The 26,265-nt window shown below is 53.2% G+C and overlaps 1 protein-coding gene across 1 annotated transcript in view; it reads left to right on the plus strand.

Moving 5' to 3' along the window:
- UBL4B (ubiquitin like 4B) overlaps positions 1–14,994 on the plus strand; it is a 30,563-nt gene extending 15,569 nt beyond the window's left edge. The window contains 2 exon segments of the mRNA XM_069580457.1: positions 14,510–14,729; positions 14,732–14,994. Coding sequence (XP_069436558.1) covers positions 14,510–14,729; positions 14,732–14,994 — 483 coding nt within the window.
- Positions 14,995–26,265: the final 11,271 nt, after the last annotated feature.

Genomic DNA, 26,265 nt, shown 5'->3' on the forward strand with positions numbered 1-26,265 from the left:
GCAGCAGTACCTGCCTCGTAGGAGTGAGAGCTGAGAACACAAACACTCAGAACAGTGTCTGGCCCTGTATTGTAAACTGCACTGAATATACGATTTCTATTTGGCGTGTACTGTACTATATTCTGGAGCCATACTATGTGCTACTACTATAAGAAATCTTGATTATTGTTGTTTTCGAAGGCAGCTGGAGGTAATCCTACGTCCATCATCTGATAGCTGTGTGGTCCTAGGCAATCATGCCTGTTCTCTGTGCCTCAGTTTTGCACCTGTAAAATGCGAGCAGCTTCAACCTCAGAGGATGATGGTGAGGTTTAAACATAGTGATAACCATGGAAGTGCCTGGCACTGTGCATGGCCTATGTTTATGGAATCTTAAAAAATTATGTGATCTCATTGTTAAATAAGACCTTAAGGGACACTCTTGTACAAGAGAGGAGGGAGGAAGATGGTTAAATCAAATAAAGATGGAAAGAGGAGAAAGAAAAGATAAAAACAAGGTGAAATGGTCCCCAGGATGAGAATAGGAGGGAGACTAACGAAGAGGAAGAGGAGAGCATGAGAAGGGAGAGGAAAAACGGAAAAAAGAAAATAGCAGAGAAGGAGCTTGATAGAGAAGACAATCAAGAAGGGAGGGGCAGTGAGCAGGGTGGAGCGGGGGTCCTGGCAGACCTCAGTGAGGGGTCTTGGGGTCTACTTTGGGAGCCTGGAGGCAGGAGAATATGGGAGCAGGTGGAGACTCTGGCCACTTCTTCCTTTCCACCAGCCTTCACATCTCTCAAGCTGGGGACCACAGCCCCTGCCCTGTTCCCACTGCCCACACACTCAGAGCCAGAGCATTCTCTGTACTAAGGAGGATCAGAGGCCCAGGTGGGCAAAACTCCTGCGAGGCTGCTGGGGTGAAGTCCCAGCTCTACACTGGAGAGACGCTTAGCAATCTGCAGCCCCCCACCCCCCCCACCCCGTGCCACATCCTTACAAGCCTGTATATAGGCTCAGTCTTTCAGAGCCAAACAAGATCTTCAAAATCCATTGTTTGATATACACTAACATATGTAAAAACAGATAGCCAGTGGGAATTTGCTGTATGATAAGGGGAACTCAAACAGGGCTCCATGACAACCTTGAGGGGTGGGATGGGGTGGGAGGTGGGAGGGAGGTCACGAGGGAAGGGACATATGTTTACCTGTGGCTGATCCATGTTGATGTATGGCAGAAACCAACACAATGTTGTAATTATTCTTCAATTAAAAATAAATAAATTAAGAAAAAAAATCCATTGTGTGAACACTAGTCTGACTGGCTCACCTGCCTGGCTAGTTCCAGAATGGGCTGAATATCTCTTAGGATAAGACCCTCCCTGCCCTTCAGGAGCATGTGCGGAGCCCCTTCTGAGGCTGATCCATGCTTACTGTGGCTTTAGGTCAGTCCTTCAGCACCAACTCAGTGAGGCCTTATTCTGAGCCCTATCAAAGGACAGAGGGGCCAGTCAGAGGGACACCCCAGAAGACTGCCTGGCCCGTGGAGGCTGGGTGACTGGCTAAGCCTTGCTGAGATATCCTTGCCTCCCTGGTGCAAGGCTCCCTCGTTCTCCTTCCCTGCCCCACTGGTCACTAGGCCTGGGCTGTGATAATTCCCCACACCACAGCTAGAAACCACAGTGTATCAGTAGGTCAGGGGGAGGGGGACTAGAAATGGCCTGTAAAAGCCTCGAGCTCCCCATAAATGCAGAGCAGGCCTTTGAAAGCCCAAAGCACTTTTATGTGCTAGTTAAAGGGCCTTCCTGTTGTGTCGCCAGGATTTACAGGGAGGTGGGTGGGGGAGTGGGGTGAGGTGAGGCCAAGTGCAGCCTCCACCTACTGACACTCCCTGGGCTTTTCGGAGCTTCAACCTTCTGGGTCCCAGAAGAGAAAGGAGGAAGGGGAGGGCTTAGCGACTTCTCGGCTGTCACACTCCATTTACCAAGCAGGGACTGCAAGGCTCCTCCTTGGCCCTTTGAGATCCTGAACCAGCTCGCTGGGGCAGTGATGACCAAGGCAGGGACGTATTCCAGGCCAGCAACGCCCATAGCTGTGGGGAAGGAGTCCCTGGAAACAGAGGCAGAGGCCAGGCTACCCATGTGGCGTTCAAGCGCCAGGAGTAGGAGAGTCCAAATGGCTTTGTTTGGAGAGATTGTCCCATCACCAGTCTCGCCGTGCCCTGTGTCTGATGCCAGCATTAAAGGATCATGGGGAGAGAGCCGGACATCTGCTCCGATCTCGACTCAGTGAGTTGCTGATGCCTGTCCATCAACATGCCTCCATGGGGCACCCTGTAGGAATGCTATGTCAATGAATTTAAACTTCAAAAAATAAAAAGGGAAAACCCAGTAAAGTTAGTGTGCTATTCTGGCTACCATCTGTCATGGAAAAATGAGTTTGCTTTCCTCTCTGCAAGAGCTGAGAAGGACCCTCCCTGAGCCGTGTGGAGGGGCAAGGTGCCCCTCTGTGTTCTTCCAGAGCGTGCTGTGCTTACACCCACATGGGGCCTGCCTGCATCATGTGAAGACCCAGCGTGTTCTGAAGGAAAGAACCAAGAACCCACTGCTGTGCATGTGTGTGCTCAGTTATGTCTGACTCTTTGTAATTCCATGGACTGCAGCCTGCCAGTCTCCTCTGCCCATGGGATTCTCCAGGCAAGAATACTGGAGTGGGTTACCGTTCCTATTCCAGAGGATCTTCCCAACCCAGGGATCTAACCCACCTCTCCTGTGTCTCCTGCATTGGCAGGTGGATTCTTCACCACTGTGCCACCTGGAAAGCACACCCCTGGAGCCAGGCATTGTGCCTGGTGGTCCGCTCACATCGTCCCATGTTGTCCCATTTTAATCTCCCGCTGTTCTGCAAGGGAGACACCAGCATCCTCTCCATTTTATAGTTCAGAACAGAGAACTAGCAAGTGCCAACCTCTTCCATTCGAGAAACAATATGCACATTCTCCCCTTTCATCTTCCCGACCTCCCGGCTAAGACTAAGTAATATCAACCCTGATTTGCTTATGAGGAAATGGAGGCCCACAGGAGTTCGCTGACTCAGGGAAGGTTCAGGTGGGTAGCACCCAGCCCAGAGTGCCTTACCCCTCCCTGTGTTTCACTTCAGCTGTGGGTCTCCCACTGTGCTCGTGCTCAGATGCCAGGAGTGGGGAGAAGAGCCCCACTCCTCTGCTGATGTCTGAGGAGTCTCAGCTTTTGGCCCTCAGGCCTGACTTGTCTTTGTTTTTCTAACAGCCCCATCCCCTTGCTCTAGCTGCCCTCTCCTGGATCACTTTATCCCTCCTGGGGAGCAGCAGCCATAGCACTCTGAGCCTCCTGGGCGTGAGACCCTGGGGCCCTGTACCCAAGCAGGGGGATTTCTGCATTGACCTCGCTCTGACCCCTGTCCCCAGCCTGCTGGCCCCAGGTGTCCATTGTGGCCTCAGGCCTCTGGCATTCTTCCCTGACGCTGCAGCTCCCCTCTGCTCCTCTGTGACCTTATTGAGTTTCCCCAGGTCTGGCCAAACACACACTGCCATATGGGAGAGAGTTACATTTCCTGTATATGTGTCAAAATATCTGAGCGGATGTGAAATAGATCAGACATGTATAAAAATAAACTTTTACGGGGTGACTGACTACTCCCCTCCAGGGGGAACCAGCGATGCACTCTTCATCTGGGGCCCAGAAGCTTGGCTAGGGCCATGGGGACCATTCCCCTCACCCGGCTCCCCATGGCTGTCCCCCCTCACTTCCTCGGGCTATGCGCCGGCTCTTCTCCTGGAAGACATTCTCCCAGGGATCCACAGGCATGGAGACCCTCCAGAAGAGGGCTGAAAGTAGCAAGCTACCTCTCTGGCCCCAGTTTCTTGTTGGGAGTAGCAGGTCTTGCTCTTTGAGTTCCCTTTCCTCTGGCAATCTATGATTCTACCACCCTGGGGTCCCCAGGCTAGGCCACAGTAGGACCATCTCATCACCTCTTCTGTTGAGCAGAACAGGAGGGTTACACCTCAGCTGTCCTCTTCCTGTTGCATTAGTGTGAGGCCTGGTGGACTGGGAGCTCAGGGTTCTCTCTGTCTAGGCACCCCTGCTTGAGTTTGCCACAAAGGCTTGTGAAAAGCATCTGTATGTCAAGGTCATTTTGCCCATCCTCCTGCTTCTGGCTAACTGGTTCAATTAAACAAGGCTTTTCCTCTTTATTGGGCTTTCCAGGTGATACTAGTGGTAAAGAACCTGGCTACCAGTGCAGGAGACATAAAAGACGTGGGTTCGATCCCTGGGTCAGGAAGATCTCCTGGAGGCCGGCATGGCAACCCACTCTGGTATTCTTGCCTGGAGAATCCCATGGACAGAGGAGCCTGTCTACAGTCCATAGGGTTGCAAAATCCATAGGGTTGCAAAGAGTCGGACATGACTGAAGTAACTCAGCATGCACACATGCACATTCTCTTTACTGCTAAAAGTTTACAGAAAGCAGCATACCAGCTTTACAGCAGAAAAATTTCCCCTAATTGTTACCCTAAACTCTTCTGTACCAAGATCCCCTTTTACCCTTCTCCTCAGTCATGAGCTAGAGAGGATGCTCTGTGGTTTTGGACAGCTCAGGAGATTCCTGCACTGACCACTCTGTGACCCCTGAAGCAACTGAGGGGAGAAGAGCCTCTCTGCCAACCCACGAGATTCCCACCAGACCCCATCATTGGGCCACTGGTTTCTGTCTGGCAAAGAACCCAGCCCGGTTACTTCTGTCTTTGCTCAGCGAAGGGGCCAGAGGGTCTCAGGGCTGAAGACCAGATCTCCAGCACATAAACTTGGTCAGAAGCCAAAGTCTCGATTCCATTTCCCCACAACTCTCCAGGCTGGAGGCTTCCTCTTCTCCTCTTGGCTCCCACACCCTGCTCCCTGGTCCCCGGCTGTCACTGCAGACACACCACTCCTATAGACACCGGCATCTGATGGGCCTCTGCAAGCCAGTGTCCAGAGTTAGGGCTACAAGACCAGCTCTTGGGCTGCAAGAACAGCTCTCGGGCTGCAAGAACAGCTCTCAGCCTCCAATCAGCCTGACTCTCCCATCTCCCGGCCACTGCCCACTGCTTCCCAGGCCTCTTTGAAGTGCCTTGTGTCCAGACCAACTGAAAATGCCAATTTTCAGATTCAGTTACTGAATCTGAGGTGCAGGGTTCTGCTAAGCGGGAATACATGGGTATTAAGATACTAAGAGTGTCAACGGTGGGGAGTATTTTGGAGAGGCCAAGGGAAGGACAGGTCTGACAGCTTGCTCATGGCCCCCTGGGTATTCTCTAGTTCTCTTCAAGACAAAGAGCCCCTGCCCTAACCCTAACCCTGCCATTCGAGACACTTAACTCTTAATCAGGTCCCTGTGAGCGAGAATAATGAGTTGACTTGTCTAGGAGCCCCAGGAGCACTTGTTAGTGAATGAACTTAATGTCCAGCATGGTATTTTTACAGCTGAGAAGCTCTTGATCCCTTGTTGGTGACCTCGGGAAGGCTATCACCTGGGAGTTCAGGCCGCCAGTCCAGCAGCTGGTCTCTTGGGTTTCGATACCCAGGCTGACTCAGTTCTGATCATCTCCTAGGAGGTGAGGCAGCCCCTGATTGGGCCCACGTTCTTCCATTGGTTGATATACCCCATGCTGTTCCCTGGAACATCCAACCAGCTATGGGCTGGATTAGAAATTTTCCCTCTTGCTTTTGGCTCCTGCCTTTTCTAATGACCAGCTGCATGTGGTTAGTGCTGTCAGCTAGAGGAGCAAGAAGTCACCCACTACAAGATCAGCAATCTGCCCAGCCCAGTGCCCCACCTGCCAGCTGAAACTCCTCGGGGTCATCCAAGCCCAAATCAAATCCAAGTTGACCAGCTGCTTTGTCGGCTGTAGTTTAGCCTGTCTCTTCCTGACAGAGGCCTGCCTGCCAATTCATTCAGTTCCCCCTAGCCCAAGCTCACCTGGTCTGTTCCCAGCTTTCTTTCATCTTTTCTCTCTGGACCTCCATTTTGGTCCCTACATCTTTGAGGCAACAGTCACATGGGTGGTTATATGCCATATTCCCTGGCAAGAGCCTGCCTATATCTCAACTCAGAGAAGGGACAGGTGGGCAAGAATCTCAGCTAAGGGCTGGCCTGAGCATCCTCAGGTCAACAGCCAGGCTGAGAGGGTGGCACAAGCTGCCCTGTTGGAGGACCAGCCTTGGCATCTCCCCAGGAGCAACAAAGGGCCCCTTTGGTCCTGCAGAATGGGTGTGGCAGCATCTTTAGAGATGCCTACAGACTTCTCCACCCTGACCCCATGGCAGACTCATGAAGCCAGCAAGAGCAGGCGGGATTCAGGGCAGGACTCTGTGGGCACCTCCTCTGTCTTCACTTTTAACACATCATGTTTGATCTTTGCTGCATAGTGGAGGGTTCCTGCCGCTCTGATTGATGACACAGATCTTCAAAGGAGCTGTCATCCCTAGAGGGAGGGAAGATTAATCAAAGCTGTTCCCAGGGGGGTATCTATCCACCAATGCTAGGCCCTCTGGGACCTCTCTGTCCCTCAGCCAGGTCTCTGTAGCTGTTACCATTCTGCCTGATCCTGGAGCCCTTTTGCTTCTCCACTTAATCTGGCTTAGATGTGAAGAAATCTATTTTTCTATTGTTGCAGCCAAGACAAGACTATAATTTTGTTTTGTTTTAGGAAGCTAAGGGGGGAATGGGGCTCAGGAACTGGAAGACACATGATGGGTTACAGAGCATCAGTCCTAGTGGAACCAGAATCTGCCCCATAACACTGTACCTGGCCTGACATATCAGCCCCCACCTCAGCCACCAGGACCCTGTAGCTTTCCCTACTCCCTGACCCCTGATGAGGAAGGCAGATTCCTACTGGGCCCCACACATTCTCCCCTACCCCAACCTAAGGGCTTCCCTGGTGGCTCAGCGGCAAAGAATCCGCCCGCAATGCAGGAGAAGTGAATTTGATCCCTGGGTCGGGAAGATTCCCCTGGAGAAGGAAATGGCAACCCACTCCATTATTCTTGCTATTCTTGCCTGGGAAATCCCATGGAGAGAGGAGCCTGGCGGGCTACAGTCCATGGGGTCATAAACAGTCAGACACAGCTTAGCCACTAAGCAACAGCAACCCCACCCCAGGCCTCTGACACCATTTGATCGGGTGCTGCACACAGCCTCCCAGAGGACTTTAACACTGGCCTGGGACAAGGCTTTTCATGGTTAGCCCCTGCATGCTGCCCTGACGGACACTGAGAAGCTGGTAATGGCTTTTTCTGCCTGAGCTTTCTCCCCAGAGCCACGTGTCTGTCCTTTTTCTAGGACAGAACACTGCTTCTCCCCTCTCACTTGCCCTTCTAGTTGCCCCACCTGCCAAGTCTGAGTCCAGCCTGAGCCCCACCTCTTGCTCCGGGTAAATTGGCAGCACAGAGTTCCTCCCCACTGTCTAGCGCAGACGTCTGGCACAGATTTAGTGTGTGAGGAATGTTTGTGGAACGCAGGCATGGATGCAGCATGAATAACCAGCTCTGGCTCCAAGCAGCTGACCCCCCACCCTACCCTCAGTCCCAGGACCCACGGATGGCTCCGTCTCTGAGGAGTCATTTTGCTGATTTCTGAGGCTTTGTAATGCACCCCTCTGAAGTTCAGAGCACATTTAGTGTGTTTAAATGAGTGTCAGGTACCATGGCTACAGCCTGAAGCTGACTGTTTTTTATCATCTAAAACCATGCAGCCAAGGGTGCAGATGGGCTGAGAGGATGCCCGGTGTGGCTCATGGTAGAAGCACCCCCAACTGAGATGACGGGCCACCAACCACATGACGGACGGGGTCTTCACCAGGGAAGGGCCTGGGAAGGAGGGAACACCACTCAGTAGCACTGCTGGCTGGGCATTCCTACAGCCCTGGTGGAGCAGAGATGGTGTGGGAAAGAAGCCGTTTGCGGACCCCAGCTTAGGTTGGCAGTGTGTGTATGTGTGTGTGTGTGTGTGTGTGTGTGTGTGTAACAGTGAGCAATAGCTGAGGGCTGCTCCTCTGGGGCACCTACATGCACTGCAAGGATTTAGGGCGTGACGTGGATAATTCAGTTTTGGCTGCAGTCAAGAATTCTTGCGTAAAGGTGACTGGCCCCTGCCCAGTTATTCTGCCCATCTCTCGCCCCCTACCCATCCCACCCCTACCCACTTCAGCTAGAGTGAGTCCCACATTCTTACACACGGGCTTGTGCCTGCCGGGCTCTCAGTCAAGCTGCTCCCCCTTCAGACACACCAAGCGCCCTCCCCGATGAAGCTTCTCTAACCTAGACCTCCCTCCTGGTGGAGTTGGGAGTTCCTTCCTCTCCATGGTCACGTTTATGCCCAGTGCTAAAATGACAGGTCTCTCTGTATGCATCCTCCACACAGGGATATGTCTTTCTATCCTCTCTCCCTGCTTCAGCACCTGGCACAGTGCCCAGCTCAGGGTGGGCACTGATGTTTGTGCCCGGAGAATGGCTACCCAGAGCATGACCCCTGAGGGTGGAAGAGGGGTGACTTCCATCTGCAGGAGGACAGGGCTCATCTCCACTTGAGGCTCTGGACCCTGTCCCAGGACTGTGTGCCCAGGCCCAGAGAGGGTGGAGGCCCTAGGTATGGTTGGTTAGGACTGCTGGAGCTGGCCAGGGAGGTCGCCAGTGACATCTAGTGGTCACAGTAGGCTGCAGCCCCACAAGGGTTTCCAGAAGGTGTGAGTCTGAGTGGGATGATGTATGCGCTGCACTGGGCTTCTGAGGGGCTCCCAGCTAGTGTGACATCTCCAGGGCGGCAGGCCAGCAGTGCAGGGCAGGACCTAAGTTGTACGGCGCAAGGACAGAGGCCTGGAGAGAGGCTTGGCAGCCCACAGAAGCTGCAGCTACATCCCCTGGGTTCCCAAGGCCCGCTGTGATCCCCTGCCCTCCATCTGCTCCAGCTCCTTCTCCCTGCCTGCTTGGGCCTATCTGCCTCAGTCTTGGCCCCTAAAACAGTGTCGGGGGCTTTGGGTCCCCACTGGAGCAGCCACAGACCACTTGGGTATGGCTGCTGAGACAGCCAGTGCCAGCCAGCAGATGAGGGACGAATCATGGGCCTCACTTATCTACGGAACACCTGCATGCCAGGCTTCCTGGAGAGCACCCAAGGACGGGGCCACCTAAAGAGCTGCCTGCTTGGTCCCAGGCCAGCCCTCACTTGCCTGGCCCGAGCAGCTCTGGGAGACCCCTCCTCAAAGGGGCAGGGGTTACCTGATCACTGCTACAGGCAGTGGCACAGACTCCACAGTGGTGGCCTGAGGGCAGGTTCAACGCGGGGCTGTGTCTGGGGACTGGCCTGTGCTCTGCCTGCCTGCTGGTCAGCTCTCTCTCCTGCGGGGCTCGCAGAGGCTGCATGTGTGCTCAGGAAGTGCTGAAGGTGAGGCTGCCTGGGATGGAGGAGGCAGGGGCTGCTGGAACAGGACTTCAGGCTCTCCAAGTCTGGACTCCACTTTCTCTGCTAGAGTTTTTCCTGTGAGCCATTTCCAGACTATAAGGAGAGGGGAAGAGGGACACTGTTCTCAGCAGAGGGGCCTGCAGAGGTATTCCTTGTCCTTTTCTTGCAGTAACAATTCCTTCCTGTTTCTCCTTCTCCCCTTCCTTCCTTGCCTGGCAGAGACGTCCCTTTGTCCCTTCTCCCTGCCGCCTCTGCACAGCTCCTCTGCCTGCCCCTCACTCCTCTTTTCCCTCTGGACTCCTCTCCTTTCTGAGCATGGTCTGTGCTCAGCCCGCGCGTTCTCCACCCCCTCCTCTCTCCACTGCTTCTGCGGTTCCACCTGCCTTTCTTCTGCTTGCTTTTTCTCCATCCCCCCGTTTCTCAGTATCTCTCAGTCCTCCTCCAGCTAGCATCCCCCACCCCCACCCCCACCCCCCGCCGCCCCACCTCCCCTGGAAGGCCAGCCTGACATTTCTAAAGTCTAATCATAACTTGATAACTTACCCGGAGAGTGAGGTGGGCAGAGGCATAATGTCCCTGGCTCATGAGCCTTTTGACCAGCCCCAGTCAGTGGTTGTAGATTAGGCAAAGCTCAGGGCACCGCCACTGCCAGCTGTCAGCCAGCATCTCCTGGCCCCTCTCTGCTCTTGGTCTGCTGGGTCTGCAGAGGCTGCTGTGGGAGGGCTCAGCCCGCTTGTGGGGCATCACACGTGGGCATGTATCTTCATGCAATGGGGTCTTCCCCTGACAGTTGGGGGTTACAGCTCACATTTCCAAGTTTTTATAAATACACACTGAATGTCTTTATGGGTCAGGCACTGTGCAGGGTCCTGGGGGCATGACCTCTCTCTTGAGACCGTCACAAGGGAGGGGAGGCATTAGAGGAAGCAAATGAGGTTCAAGGAGCAGGCTGCTCAAGGTGGCCCCAGGCTGGCCACTGGACCCTTGGCTTTTATCCTACGGAGTTCAAGCCCTTGTGTGCCAATGTCCCAGAGTCCTACACGAAGGGCTCCAGGCACCCAAGTGTTCTCCCTCCCGCTCCTCCTCTCCTGAAGACTTTATGCTGGTTTTCCTGTGGCACGATTGCACTTAAAGTTGTTTGTCAGAGGGGCTGGGACCCACCACTGACCAGCGTTCTCTCTGTACACGTTTGTTCCTTTCCCTCAAGTCACAAAGCACACTCATTCCCACTAATCTTCCTCCCTAATTATGGCAGTCGTTGTCTGATTGCCTGCTCCGATTACACAACTGCATTTCCTCATGCTAATTGCATAATGAAGACAAGCAATTGCCTGGGAAAAAAATTATTAAATTTCCAAGCTCCAAGTATGATTTGAGGGCCCAACAAGGTTCCTCCATTACCCTCGCTGGCGAGGGCAATGGGGGCTCCAACACAGAGGCAGGGGTCAGTGGTGACCATCTCTCCTAATGGGGACATGCTAATTCTAAGGCTTCTGTCGTTATGGCCCCCTAGCACACTGGGACTCTCTAGATCAGGAAGTGGCTTTACGTGACCCAGCAGCTCTGGCCCTTGAACCCTTGGTCACAGAGGTGCCAGTCTGCAAGTGGCCACTAGCTTTGAGGAGCCAGAGCCTGAGCTGTGGTCTCACCTGTTTCTAGAAGCCCAGGCGCAACCTTTCTTCCCCAGTGGCTGGGGCAATCCAGGAGGTCTGGCTGAGGCAGGTAGCTGGTTCTCTTCTTCCTCCAAGCCCAGGACTCAGGCCCCTGCTCTTTCCTCATAAATTCCATAGCCTGGGAGAGAGATTGCAGGCCACTCCCCTCCCCATTTCACTTTCCTTCCATCTCCAGCAGAAGACGACTTAAACCTTGCCCCCAGGAAGCCTTTCTAGGTTAGCTCTGCTCTGGGCATCTTTCACAGTAGCTCCCCCCACCACAACCTTGTCTGTCTCATGGTTTGTCCATCACAGGGTCCTTCCTTCCAGAGGCTGGGAACTCTCAGATGGCCAAGGAGAAACCTCATCCATCCTCAGCTCCCTCAGCAAGACAGATGTCCTTCCATCGTGGAGTCCATGGGGCCCGCATGCACTGTATGAACATCTGCAATTTCTATCTTATTTCAAATGCACCAAGGGAGGCGGCTGTTTAAAGAATACTATAGAAGATCCTTTGGTAAAGACTGCAATCACTTTCTGACTTATTTTTTTATGTAATTTTGGATTTTCATTTCTCTGGGGGAGATGGAGAGGCTGCAAGCAGGTTCATTCACTTCCACAGCCTGCTGTTCTGGACCTTGCATCCGCCTGCATGGCTCAGCGTGTTGACATTTATCATCTTCATTCAACAAACGTTCATGTGAAGCCTTCTGTGTACCAGTCTTTGTGTGCTGGAGGCAGGGTTACAGAAACAGATGAGACTCATTCTCTGCCACTGAGAGTCAGTGAGGGAGACACAGACATGTATCAACACAAGTAATGCTCAAGGAGGGTAATGGCTGCACAGAGGCAGGTGGGATTACCTTCACCTAGGACTGGGGAAAGTAGCGAAGGCTTCATGGAGGAAGTGGTTTTAACCAGCATTTAGAAGGATGAGCTGAAGCATTCTAATGAAACAGGTTAAGTAGAGGAAAAGGCTGGTGGGTGTGGCTGGAGTGGAGGATGCCAAGCGGGGAAGGCTGAGGGGAAGCAGAGCCAGGTCATGATGCCCTTGGATGCCAGGCTGAGCAGCTAGGTTTGATTCCAAAAGCAAAAGGGTGAAACCAGATGGTGTCACTCAGGAGAGTGCCACCCAGTCAGCTGCCCCTTCCCCACCCCCCTCCTCTTCTCCTCTCCCGACCACAGGAGCCCTCTTATTATTTCTATTCTTCCTTGGGACAAAATCCAAAATCTACCCCACTTTTGCATCTCCGCCAGTCCCAGCCCACTTCAGACCCTCACTTTCTTCCAGCCAGTGGCTCAGAATTCATAGTGCATCTCTTCCTTCCAGTCCCGCCCCCTCGGGGCCATTCATTCTTGGGGTGAGATTCCTGACTTTTTAGCTTAGTTTCTTGATGGACTAGAATTTGGTTACCTGCTGGAGGTGAGAACATGGGTTTGGAGGAAGGAAGAGGGCAGCTGAGTCGGTGGCTTTCATGGGTGTCTCCTTCTGCCGTCCAAGGCTGCCAGAGTCAGAGGAGGGGGTGGAGGCAGGCGCAACCTGGGTAGGGAGTCAGCCCAGTGCTGTGGAAGGGTGAGGTCTGGAAAGTCCAGGGCTGTTGGCGACAGTCTCAATCAAGTGTAGCCCAGGCCCCAGGGAGAGGAAGGCAATGGGGAAGAAGAGGGGAGGAGAGGAAGGAACAGGTTCTTGCCGGGAGCAGCCATGGAGCACTAAGCATCAGGGAGAAGTGAGAGCACCCCTGACAATATTCCCCACCAGCTGCGGGACGCCAGCCAGGCCTCCATGCTCACTCATTTCCAAAGTGCACCCATTGCCTTCCCCATGGACTTAAATGTGTTAGCACATTCACAGGGCTCAGCCCAAGTTGAGCAGAAAACTACCGAGGCCACAGAAGTTGCTGACACCAGAGGCCCCAGCTTGTTCCTTCCTTATTGGCCTCAGAGGCCCGGGCACCCTCGGGCACACAGAGGGCACCGGGCAAATGTCGCAGGAGGCCAAACTCGCGTGCTGCCCAGTGGCGGTGACAGTAAGCAGCCCCACCGTCTCCTCTGGCAGGTGGAGGACAGTACCTGCTGCAGAGGGCGGGAGGATTCACTAAGGTCGGGCTTTGCAGCAGATGCTGCCAGCGGCCCAGCCTGAGCCCCTCGGTGCTCTCTGTTGCTTAAGATGGGTTCCAGCATATTCATTTCTGCAAAATGGGCTGGGCCCGGGCGGGGTTAGCTGGCTCTGGAATTCAAAGGTCACAAGGGATTTTTTTTTTTAGGTTCTAGGGTTTTATCTTGTCTCAACCCATCAGAGGAGAGTGTATCGTCCCAGGTGGTCTGACCCTGGGTTGGGAGCGGCTAGCCGCCATCACCAGGTTTTACAGCAACTTCTGTGTCCTGGCGCCTCCCTCAGGTCGTCTCATTTTTTTGGTTGAGTGGGCTTTAACTGAGCCAAGAGAGAATTATTTGTGAGTAGGGGATGGGGGTGAGATGGGAGTGGAGAGAGTTAGTTACTGCCAGCTCCTGCAAATCTCTGCCTAAGGGTCGTCTTTGGTCACTGGAGCTGGCTCTGCACGCATTCAGACCACAGGTACCAAGTTAGCACCCCACTGACCAAAGGCTAGACTGAGAACACACGATCCAGCTTCTTTACCTCCCCGACAGCGCGGCTGGTGTATTCCATGTGGCCTCCCAAAGTGCCCGGTGGGACTAAGAGCTCCTAGTTGACCACAAAGGCCATCTGCTCACTGATGCAGTGTGGGCTGCCCACCCTTATCTGTCTTGCTTCCTCGCTCCTGCTTACAAGAGCATCCTGGGGTTACCTCCCTACTATGTATGTGCCTGAGAACCCCTGTCTCTGTGTCTGGGAAACCCAATCCAAGAGAGCATGTCCAGTGTGTGACAGGAGGAGGACCCTTGATAAATTAGAGCAGGAAATATCTATCATGATAATGATCTCTCCTGGGGGATGGGTGCCGGCAGAAAGGGCATGAAACAGTGCTGAATGAGGCAACATGGACGTGTTTCCTTCTGCCGCCCTGTCCAGGGCCCTCCTGTCTCACCCTCCTGCTCTCCTTTCTCCTAGTCCTATGTTCGCTTTCCCAACCCTCCTTTCTTCCCCTTTTCTCCCCTCATTTCTCCTCTAAAGGAGGAAGGAATGTTCTGTGTCCCAAATGCCCCTCTCATTTCCCTAAAGTCCCGCTCTGGAAATGAGCCCTCTGATAAGCGGCATTGTGGCATCACCACGCATCAGCCCATGGCTGTCCTCTTGGGCCCCCCCTCGGCCTCCAGGGACCTCTGCCCTCCGTTGATAAGGAGAAGCCACACACATAAACCTTCTCCTACAGAACCCCTTCACCCTCAGGGCAGCCGCCAGAGGATGGATCCCTCCTGAATCTGCTGGCAGCCCTATGATCCTCACTGCTGCTCCTGGGCTGGAGATGTAGCCTGACGGTGTCCGGACAGGAGGGCGTGGCCATGCTGAAGAAGCTGGTGTCCGAGCGGCTGCACGTGCCAGAGGAGCAGCAGCACCTGCTCTTCCGCGGCCAGCTGCTGGCAGATGACAAGCGGCTCTCCGACTCCCGCATTGGGCCCAACGCCTCCGTCAGCGTGGTCATGCGGCCCCTGGAGAAGCCGGCACTGAGGACACCCGCCAGCCCCAGCCCCTGTGGCACCACGTGGGCCAGGTCCTGCCCAAACACCTTGGGCCCCAGGACACTGAGGCAGTGCTGCAGCTGCTGAGGCGGGAGCACGAGGAGCGCCTGCAGAGAATAAGCCTGGGGGACCTGGAGCAGCTGGCGCGGCACCTCCTGACCAAGGAGCCGCTCGCAGAGCCCGCTGGGGAGAGGAAGCCTGAGGCTCTGAGTCCTGATAAGGAGGAGGAAAAGGAGGCTGCTCAGTAAACCAGCCATCCTGCTCGTTTGCACACTCAAATTCACCCCGCCTCATCCTTAAGTTTTCCCCAGTGACTCCCCACAAGTTCTTGCTGACATAGATGCATCTTCACCCCTTTTCGAAATTTCAAAGCAACTGGAGGGATTTTTGGACCTTTATCTCCTCTCTTGGGCCTGAGGGTTCCCCTCTGAAACCCAGAGGGATTCCCTCCCCATCACTAGAAGCAGCTCTGGTCGCTCCATGGGCAGCCCAAAAGGGGTGGTCACAGGCTGCCCCCACCCTCTGCCCCTCTGGCGGGGCAGCTCCTCCTGGGCTGGGCGGCTTTGCCCCTGCTTGCCCAGCAACAGCCCAGGCTGTCAGCACACCTCCTGGCTCAGAGTCTCTGTGTCTCTAGACAGACTGTCTTTCTCCTTGGGGGCAGAAAGACAGATAATGTGAGTTCATTTCTTCCATCCCGAGGCCGTGGAGCCCACCCCCAGACCTCTGACGGCCAAGGGGAGAGGAGTGCCAGGCAGCTGGTCCTTGCCCTCTGAGAGAGGCTGTCCCTACTTTCTGCCTGCTCGTGCTTCCACAGTGTAAGGGGCAGGGGCAGCAGAGGTAGGAGCTGGGGGAGGGCTTCTGTGTGCAGGCCTGGCGTTCTCAGGGGCGCACACACACACACACACACACACACGGGAGAGCAGGAAGCCGAGGCTTAGGCTGAAAAGGCAGTTTGCATTGCTGCACCCTCACTGTGGTCAGCATGGGCAGCACAGGGCCGTGCCCCCCTTGTGGCCTGCCCCAAATCTCATCAATCACTGGGGCTCACTGAGCCCCCATTTCCTTCCCATCACTGGCCAGGCTTCCTGGGAGCAGAGAGAGTACCAGTCAGGGCCCTTGCTCTCAGAGAGCATGCAGCTTTGGCGGAGAGAGAGGTCATACGTGTGACAAGTAAAGCAGCAACATAAAACCAGAGTGCAGCCCGTGTGACTACATGCCCAGGCGCCAGCCACCACCTTGCAGGGCGCAGTCCTCACAGACTATAGGAAAGCCAGGCCCCTTTCTCTTCTTGTGTGAGAATGGCCCTCGCCAAGGGCTGAGGAGCTCCTACAGCCCGTGTGTGAGAGGGCGGGGGACTCACTGAGAGCCTGGTGCTCTGAAGTCCTGGCAGTGCTGTTACCGCAGCGGGTCTGTGGAGAGGAAGGGAAATGGATGAAACGCAGTCTAGAGAAGAACTGGAGGCACCCAAGTTCCAGGGCTTCCCAGGTGGCGCTAGTGGTAAAGAACCTCCCTGCCAGCGCAGGAGACAGACACGAGTTCAACCCCTGGGTCAGGAAGATCCTGTGGAGGAGGGCTTGGCAACCCACTCCAGTATTCTTGCCTGGAGAATCCCATGGACAGAGGCGCCTGGTGGGCTAAGTCCATGGGGTCACAGAGTTGGACACGACTGGAGAGACTTAGCACACACAGGCATACACAGGTCCCTGGGAAGCATCCTGTCCTTGGCTTATGGGGCCCCCACATCCTATTTGTTGGGGTGTGTTATAGTAGTGTTTACTTACCTCATAGGTGTTGAAGATTATAATTGAGAGTAGGGTGGGGTCAGCTACAGGGCAGGGAGAGACTCCTGAAACTGTGTCTCTGGCATTGGGGGGCGGGGGAACCCCAGATTCTGGTTCCTCTCTAGGTCCTGCTCCCAGGTACCCCATCCTCTGCAGGAGAGACCTCCTGATGGAGCTTCAAGTATGTTCATGCTGGGCTGTGCCGCGTATGGAGGGGGACAAGCCTATTATTTTTACATTAGGGGAGCTAATAGCCCATTTCCTGGGAAATCTGGGAGTGATAAAAATAAGTGGGTTGTTTTATTCCTTTTGCCAAGAGGAGCTGGGACGAGGGGATGGGGGACGGCTTTGTTGTCTCCCTGCTTAGTGGGAGAGTCAGGGCTGGCTGGGAGCAGCCACCTCTGCTGCTAGTCCCGAGCTCTGCGGGGGAGGGACTCCAGGTCCCACATGGGAGGAAGGAGAGTTGTTCCGGGGATGGTCTCCCAATTCTGACTCCATCCTTCCGGGGGGCCCTGCTCCCAGCCCTCCCCACAAAGCTGAGCCCAGGGGAGAATGCACTGCCCCGTGGAACTGAGCAAGAACTTGCCTCTGTTCCCTCTCCCAGGGATATTTCATTTAATGCTGCATTTCCTACTGTGGGGTTTGCCCCCTAATGGATGAGCTTACAGGCGTCAGGGAATATTGGGAGGCTGGGGGCAGAGAGGCCACTCACACTCCTGCAGTGGGTTAGAATCCTCCCTGTGTGGAGAAACTTGGCTCCTATCTTGTCCTGGAGGTCCTTCCTTGTCTCAGTTTCACCTCATTTCAAAGGTGAATTGGAACCTGTGCCAGCAAAGGCTCCCTCCTCTGCTGCCACCATCTGAGGAACCGTGGGAATGGGAGAGGGCACTGTTCTTAAACTGCAGCCTTGGGCATGTAGCCCTGCCACTTTCCCGCAGCATCTCTCTCCTGCCACGAAAGGACACACAGATCCCTTTAGAGGTAACCGCTTTGCTCAAGTAGGAGTCATCTCAGGGCAGCCACGGTGTCTAGCTTTCCAGCTTTGTGTTCTCAGCCACATAGAAATCTGCCTTCTCCTCCAAGCTCCTTCCTGCATCACCACGGGCCAACAGCCTCTATCCCCTGATCCCTGGCAAAATCGTCTTTCTGATGGAAACAGGAACCACACCCTGGTTCATGTGCTATTTCATAAGTCCTTTATTCTTTGATGAATACAGGTTGATGGTGGTCTAAGCATGGGCTATGCTTTGTGCTGGGGACCTAGGTTGGGCTCCCTGAGAAGACAGTGTAGGGAGAAGTGCGCCCCCTGCTGTCCCTGGTTGCTTGGTGCAGCAGAGGGGCTCAGGGAAGCCCTGCCACTTAGCCCAGGATTGAGAGGTGGGGATGTGTGTGTAACTGGCCCTATGATTTTTACCCTTAGCCCTGAGTGGTAGGGCAGGGAACAGTCTGTCAGGATAAACATTCTTGTAGATGTTGGTGAAGGAGAAGTCTTACAGTGTTCCCAGGGCTCCAGAGACGCTGGATGCTTGATGCTACAGTAGAACCAAGTCACAGGTCTTGCCCACATTCAAAGAAAGGGGATCTCACAAAGGGCCGGACACCAGTGGAGGAAAGGAAAGGGGAAAAGTTGAAGGGCACCTCAAGGACTTTTCCTGACACCCAGGGGTCTACACATCACACTTGGAGAACTGTTGCTTGGCTCAGCACAGCCAGCATCTGACCTGGCTGGGTGCCCCATGATACCCAGAGTCATGTGACATACCCAAGGAGCACCCTGGCAAACACACAGACACCCCCTCAACACCTCACACCCATTGGGTGTGGTCTGTAGTGGCAGAACCAGGTTTGCAGAAATGAGCTTTAGGCTCCGTTCCCCTCGCAGTGTCTGGGTTCACTCCTGGCCTTTTGGGGTTCAGGCTGCTGGAGCCCAGGCAGTCCAGCCAGAAGATCCCTCATAGCAAATGCAAGGATGGAAAGAGACAACTTTGCAGCGCTGAACCTAGGAATTCCTAGGGCTGCAGGAAGAGGTGGCCTGGACCAGCTTTGTGCTATCCAAGCGATGCTGTATATGGTCAGGACCCAGGTGCTCACAGGATGTGTAGCAACATGGAGATGGCCATGTGGGTGCACATACTTGCGTGCTGGGCAGCAGCTGGGCCTTGCAGAGGTGCTCCACACTTGTATTGACATCAGCCCACTCATGTCTGAGGGCAGAGACTCCTTTCTCTGTGTGAACTCTCCAAGGCGGCAAGCTTGCTTCTCACCCAGCCCAGGCCTGGTTCACTCTCTCTGGGCTCTGAGCGGGGCCTGGGTGGTTGTGGCGTGGCCAGAGGGCAGGCTGCCCTGCGCTCAGGTCCAGCTGCCGAGCCAGCTCTAGCTGGTGGAGATGGCTGAGGTGAGGAAGCTGCAGAGCCAGGTCCCAGGCTCCTGGAGCAGATGATGTTCCCACTGGCTGCCTCACCCTGCTCCTCCCTCTCGGGTTGCCTGCCTCCTCTCTTGTCCTTTCTGCTTTTCTTCCTGTACCTCTTTTCCACCCTTTCCCTCCTGTTCGTGACAATATTTGGGGCCGAGTTGGCTGCATTGTGTGGACATCTGGGCGCTTTTTGGCTCCCCCTCTAATCTTAACTCTCTTTCCATCCACCCCTGCCCAGCTTCTCTTTCCTCCCATCCATTTCATCCATACTCACCCTTCTATTAAACCCCACCAGCCCTTCTCCCTGTCCTCCTGTGTTCTCTCTCTTGTATTCTTGTATCTACTGACTCACCCATTAGACAGGCGTGGACAAGGACCCAGAACCCTCTGCCTTTGATGATGTCCCCGCTCTCCACCCTACCTGTGCACAGGTGTGATACTAATTCATAGACATAGCTGTCCAGCTGGTACTTGAGCACGATGGGAAATGGCCTCATTGAGTGCACGCACCTTTCTTGCTGATGTAAACCCCCAAACAGACACACATCCAGAGAAAGGGCACAAGTATTCGCACATACAGCGTTGCCACGAACAGCCTTGCTCGAAGATGGACGTGCTGCCAGGAGGGCAGAACTGCCCAGGCAGGCGGTCAGGCAGTGTTGGCCGAGGTGGCAAGCTGCCTCTCACAGGCACTGTGGCCAGCGGGTTGGGTGCTGGGTGCCCATGCTTCCCCTCACAGCTCTGTCTGGGCCAGTCCGACTGTACTGGCACCCTCGTTCTCCTTCAGCTCTGCGTCCCTCTCTGAGGGGCGGCTTGATTCCTGTGGGCTCCAGGACTGTAAATCCCCCTCAGGAACAGACTGTAACCCAAGGAGCCGGCAGGAAGCCCAGGCTCCCAGAACGCTCCTACCTCCTTGCTCTCTGCCCTCTCCGACTGCACTTCCCATCATGGTGATCAGGTGGCTCCCTGGCAGCCTTTAGTGGCTCCCCTGCCCTTGTAGATGGGTGATAAATCTGAGGTAACTACTGTCGGTCGCTGGCCATAAACCCGTCACGGCCTGCTGCAATGGGGCCAGGCCTGCCTGCAAAGCCTGGCAGAGTCAGTCTTGTCAGCCAGCTGCCCTTGGAGAAGTCCCAGAGCACCCATGCCTGGGATATTATTTATGAGCCTCAGACTCCAGGATCAAAGCTGCTGTCCATCAGATAGGGCAGGAGGGAGGCCCTCGGAGCCCCCTCCTCAGCCTCTCCTCTCATCTAGATAATTTCAGGCCACTGCCACTTCTTAAACTTGACTGACTGTGCACTGGAGAAAGCCTTGGTCCTCTCAGGGTCCCCCGAACCCCCTTCCGCTTTCTTTCCCTGACCAATTCCCAGTGCACCCCCTTACACACACACACACACACACACACACACACTGGAACAGAGTCCACACACTGGCCTCTGAAAGGCTTCGGTGACAGAGTTGGGGTGGCAGAGTGGGCTTTAGCCTGGAGGGCTGTCTCTCTTGACTACTGCTGCCCCTCTCTCCAGCACGGCCTGCCTGAAACGAGGAGTGGTGGGGTGCTCAGACCCCAGGACTTTGTCCACGTCACCCTGACATCACCAGGAAGAGAGTTTAGGGGAGGAAGTGCATTCTGTCTTACCCAAAGGGAGGAGTCTCTCTACAGCCTCCTTATCTCTGGGTTGGCTTATTTCCTGGGCCATTGTAGCCGCAGACACCCCTCATCTGCTCTGTGAGTCTGGCAGCCCGTGAGGAGATGGAGGCGGATGGTGAGAACAATGTGAGGCCTGGAATCTGAAGATTTGAGATTGAGCTTGAGATACTCCTTAATTGGGAGGTTGGGTTGCTTGGTCTGACTCATCTGTTCAATGCCCTCTTTTGGGGTAGTTAAGAGCACCCAATGGATGTGAAAGTGTTTTATGAACCCTAAAGTGCTCTGCAGAATTAAGGCTTATTCTACCCCTGCCCTCCCCATCCACACTGATTTCTATTGCAGTCAGCAGAGTGCACTCTGACCAGTTCATACCTAAAGGGGTGTATTGCATGGAGGGGTTATAGTTTACAGGATCCCTGGGAGGGCCAAGTGACCAGGTTTGGACACTTAGCCAGGAGGGACACCCAGACTGCCATCTCACCTACAACTTGGCTCCTTGGGTTCCAGGGATGATGCAGAGTCCCCACGACAGGTGCACCCTGGACTCTGCTGTCTCCAGCCCCACTCTGAAGAGCTGCCTCTTCTGAGCTGGCCCACTTCCACCTACAAGTACCAGGTGAGTGGTCTACCTGGAAGAAGCCAGCTTGTGATGAAACCTTAGTTGAAACAGAGTCTTGGACATGTGGATTTTAACTTTCCAAAAAGTGAGTTGGGAAGGTTGATCTATGGGAAATTTTATGGAACAAATGACCCAATTTCTTCAACAGGAAGAAAAAGATGAGCAAGAAAGAGGAGGACAGAGATTTATAGATTAAAAGAAATTTAAGAGGTGTATCAACGAATCGCAATGTATAGAGTGAGTTAGATCCTGATTTGAACAAACTGTTAAAAAACAAAAGGCAAGGGACTTCCCTGGTGGTCCAAGGGTTAAGACTTCACTTTCCATTGTGGGGGATGAAGGTTCAATCCCTGGTCAGGGAGCTAAGATCCTTCATGCCTTGTGGCCAAAACCCCTGAAACATAAAAAAGAAGCAGTATTGTAATACATTTGATAAAGACATTAAAAAATGGTCCATATGAAGAAACATGTTTAAAAAGGCAAGACCATGGGGAAATAAATATAAACACCGACTGGATATTTGATGGTATTGAGGAATGAGTGTCAATTTCTAGGCAGTGAGATGTTGTCATGGTTATATTTTTAAAAGTCACCTTTTAGAGAAGCACGCTGAAGTACTTCGGGCTGAAATGTTACATTAGATTTTTTTCAGTGAACTGGGACAGAGGAAGTTCCTGCTGTGACAGGATGACGGCAGGGTGACTGTAGAAACTGGGTGCATGAGGGTTGGAGCATACGACTCTATTTTTGTGTTGGATTGAAATTTTTCATAATAAAAGTTTATTTTAGAGGTTTACTTCAGCAGCGGCTGAGTTGCTGAAGCCTTGCCTCCCACGGACTCCTTACTGTGGGGTGCTTAGAGTGAGAGCAATGGCGGTTTCATCGTGACGCGCCGGCCACCACTGAAATCCTGTCTTCTGGTGCTACCTGACTCTCTGTTGTCTGGAAATGCAACGTGTTCGGAAACCAGTCCCAGATTCTCATATCCTTGAGGGTTTCTTGCTTGGAATCTCTTCCAATACCAGTCTGGGAGAACAGATTCCACTCTGGGTGATTTAAGCAGAAAGGAATTTATTAGAGGATATTAGGTAGTTTATAGAACCTTGGAGAGGGCCAAGACATCACAGAGCCAGGAGAATTCCACGAGTATCCCATGGGGCTGCCCTGGTGGAGACACAGCTCTGCTGCCTGTACCCAGGGAGCAGGTGCTGGAAACCTCCACAGCTCACCCAAGAGGCTTCATCTCCCCTGACCCCGCTTCTGCCTTACATTTCTTTCTGCCTCCACACCTGTCTTCCCCAGCCCATCCAAGTCTTATGTAGGAACTTTCCTGGTATAACTCGGTCACTCATGGGCCCTAGCTGCAAAGAAGTCTAGGAAATGTAGTTCTATGTTTTCCAGCATCGTTAGCACAGGAAAGCAAACTCTATGTTTCAGTCTTTAAGAGAATTTTTTGCCTGGCTCCCTAGCTCCGAGAACAGTGACCTAACCTTGGCACCGGGCTATCTCTTGTTTAGGGCTGCCACAACTGATGTTATTAAGCCCAGGCGCTGGCAAGGCATATGTTCTGCCCATACCCTGAACATGAAACATCAACAGAATTCAGAGTTTGCAAAGAGCTCTTACATACTTTTTGCCTTTTGGTCCTCTCATCGAGCTTGGAAGGTTGGGCTCACCAACCTCATTTTGGAAGGGAGGAGACTGACAGGGTAAGTCAGGGAGCTGGCAGATAGCAGATCCAGAATGTGAGTCCTTTACTCCCCTTCCCCACTGCCCACCCACCTGCATGAGATAATTTATTGCAATTGTTTTGCGACTTGATTTTGCTTCTGTGGCTAATTGTCCTTCCTCTGTCCCAAGGCCACACAGGCAGGCTTTTGGGCCACCTTCCTTACACCAGTTTTAGGGAGAGATGGCAAAGAGCAGAGGCTGGAGCACAGGCTCTGGAGTCAGAAAGCTGGGAGATGCTTGCGAGCCGAGCTGACCTTGAACATGTGACTTCAGGCCTCGGTTTCCCTCATATGTAAAAGTGGTTAATAATAATAGCATCTTATTAATAGGATTAAATGAGGCAACATAAGTGATTAGTAGACAATAAATATTCAGTAAGTTTGTTATTGTTACTACAACACTTGGTTGTCAGGCCACCTAGAAGACCACTCTTACCCTTTCCTGGATTTTGTTTTGTAAAAATACAGGTTCATATGGCTGATTCATGTTGAGGTTTGATAGAAAACAAAATTCTGTAAAGCAATTATCCTTTAATTAAAATAAATAAATAAGAATCATAGCCAAAACCATAAAATAAAAAGAAAAAAAAATACAGGTTCATTGAGGGGATTGTCATGAAGGAGATGGTGGAAGGGAAGTTTGGAGGAAAACAGGCTAAAGGGACGGGGCTTCCCAGGAGGTTGGGAGGAGCCAGAGGACAATGGCAGCAAGGTGACCTGAGAAAGTTGACTCTTGGCAGAGACCAAGTGAGGATTGGTCATGAGCAGAGCTGTGTGGACAGTGCACAGAGGGGCCAGTGGGCCCTTCCCTGAATGTGCTGTGATATGGGAGACTCCAAAATCTTTGCTCACCTCTAACGGATAGCGGACAAGGAAGCTCCAATAGAAACACCTTGAATTCCCTCTGGACTGGTAGAGGCTTGGGACAGATTACATTTAATTGGTGGAAAGAAATGGGACTTTTTAAGCACCATATGCAGGAGAGTAAAATCCCCTGTGACTTCTTATCTTGTCATCCAGAATGAGACCCAGCAAAACCAACATTTAGGCAAAGATTGTTTCACAAATCTGGGTCTCTATTCCTTTGCCCTTTTCTAAAATGCAGCCAGAAATGGAAGATTTTGTCTCCTCCCTCCGCTTATCAAGCTCACTCTCTGCTGAGAATGTGAATGAATTGGGTCAACACAGGCTCAAGTCGCAACTCTGTCACTTAGCAGCTGTGTGTGAGGTTAGGTGAGTCAACAATAAAATAAATTCCCTTCAAAGAGCTATCATGAGGATTATGTGAGACAATGGAATTTAAATGTGCTTTGTAAACCGTGACTGTATGTTGACAAGAAGTGTCTTTATACAGATTTAAGCAAGTGGGATATGTGATGGCTTCCTGGTAGCCTGGCTTGGCTATAGAATCCCTGTGTGTTGTCTTTCACGGAGTTGGGCAACAGAAAGAAAGCAGCAGCTGTTTTGCAGCATACACTTCCCATCTGCTGCTGCTGTGCTAAGTTGCTTCAGTCATGTCCGACTTTGTGCGACCCCATAGACGGCAGCCTACCAGGCTCCTCCGTCCATGGGATTTTCCAGGCAAGAGTACTGGAGTGGGTTGCCATTGCCTTCTCCACACTTCCCATCTACCAGTTACTAAATCAAACACTAACTCAGGCGCTGCTTTAAAGGCCTTTTACACACAGGTGATTCAAGCCCCAATCAGTTGACTTTAAATTATGGAGATAATCCTGGTGGGCTTGGCTCACTCTGTTGGAAGCCCTTTTTGGCACCAGAGACCAGTTTCGTGGAAGACAATTTGTCCAAAGACTGGGGTGGTGGAGAATGGTTTCAGGTTGATTCAAGCACATTGCATGTATTGTGCACTTTATTTCTGTTATTAATTAACTCCATTTTATATCATCAGGCATTGAATCCCGGAGGTTGGGGATCCCTACTTTAAGAGAAGACTTGGGGGACTTCCCTGGTGCCCCAGTGGCTAAAGACTCTGTGCTCCCAATGCAGGGGGCTCGGATTCAATCCGTGGTCAAGGAACTAAAACCCACATGCCCCAACTAAAGATCCAGCATGCTGCAATTAACACCTAGAGCAGCCAAATAAATAAATACATAAATAAATATTTTTTTAAAAAGATAAAGACGACTTGGGTCTTTCCTGAGAGGGACTCAAGCCTGTGGCCAGCAGCTTCAGCTAGTGCCTGTGGATTTCAGTCTACCTGTGATCTTCCCTTCCTGCCTGCCTGCCTGCCCCACAGATCTTGGACCCACTTAGCCAGCGCCACACTCATGTAAGCTCCCAAACACATCTCCTACTGGGTCTGATGCATTGGTTGACACAGGGTGCGCCTGCTGGGACACAGCAGAGCAGGAAGCATCGGTGAGAGTGGGGAGGTGTGGGTCCCAGGGTGTCACGTGGGTGTGTTGGGGGCTCTCTGCCTCTGCCTGCACGGCTGCAGCATTTGCGGAGTTTCTGCAAGTCTCTGGCTGTAAACACAGGGTCACACCAGGAACTTTAAACAGTGGGTGAGGCAGGCATTGTTATTCTCACCTTTGAGATAAAGAATCAGAATCAGCGCTCAGAGAATGCAAGTGATTCAGCCAATGAGTGGCAGAAGCGAGTGGATGGTCCCGGGGACCCTCTCAGAAGCACTGCCCATTTAGCTTGTTGCCTTTGGAACTGCTTGAGCGTGTCACGTGCCTCGCTGGGGTCAGGTCCCAGGGCTGGAGTCAGAGATCTGGGAGAAGGGTGATGAGTTTGTTCCCCCGCCCTCATGGAGCTCCCAGTCCAGATGTCTCTCTGGGTCTATGGCTGGGTGAGGGTTGATGCTGGGCCTTCAGGGAGCTGTGAGTTGGAGTTGGCTTTCCTGCTTGAACCTGGTTGTCCTGAGCAGTACTCAGGAGAAGCTGCTACCAAGGTAGGTTCTGTGAGCCTGCAGGCAGAATGGAGAGCCCTCAGGGCACCAGCAGAAGCCCTGGTGGCAGTCCCCCAGGGCCTCTGGGGCTCGTTAGCGGCGCTAGCGAGGGCCCCGGAAAATGTCATCCAGAGGGAAGTACGAAGGAGCTGCTGCACAGGGGGCTGAGGGACTGCCTTACATCCTCCTCCACACCGCCTCCCAGCGCCTGAGCCCTCCTGCCCATCCAGCCCGAGAGAGCGCTCCTCAGATGTGGGGCCACTGAGGCCGGTGGGGCCTCACCTACCTCATCTGAGGCCGGTGGGGCCCAAGCGACAGCTCTCTGACTGTGTGTGCACCTTGGAAAACAAAACTAACACGAGATTGTCTCCTGACCTGGGTGTTAGCTCACATAGTTATGTGGGGAGT

The sequence above is a fragment of the Ovis canadensis genome, chromosome 1 (assembly GCF_042477335.2).
Source record: "Ovis canadensis isolate MfBH-ARS-UI-01 breed Bighorn chromosome 1, ARS-UI_OviCan_v2, whole genome shotgun sequence".
NCBI classification, from domain to species: Eukaryota; Metazoa; Chordata; class Mammalia; order Artiodactyla; family Bovidae; genus Ovis; species Ovis canadensis.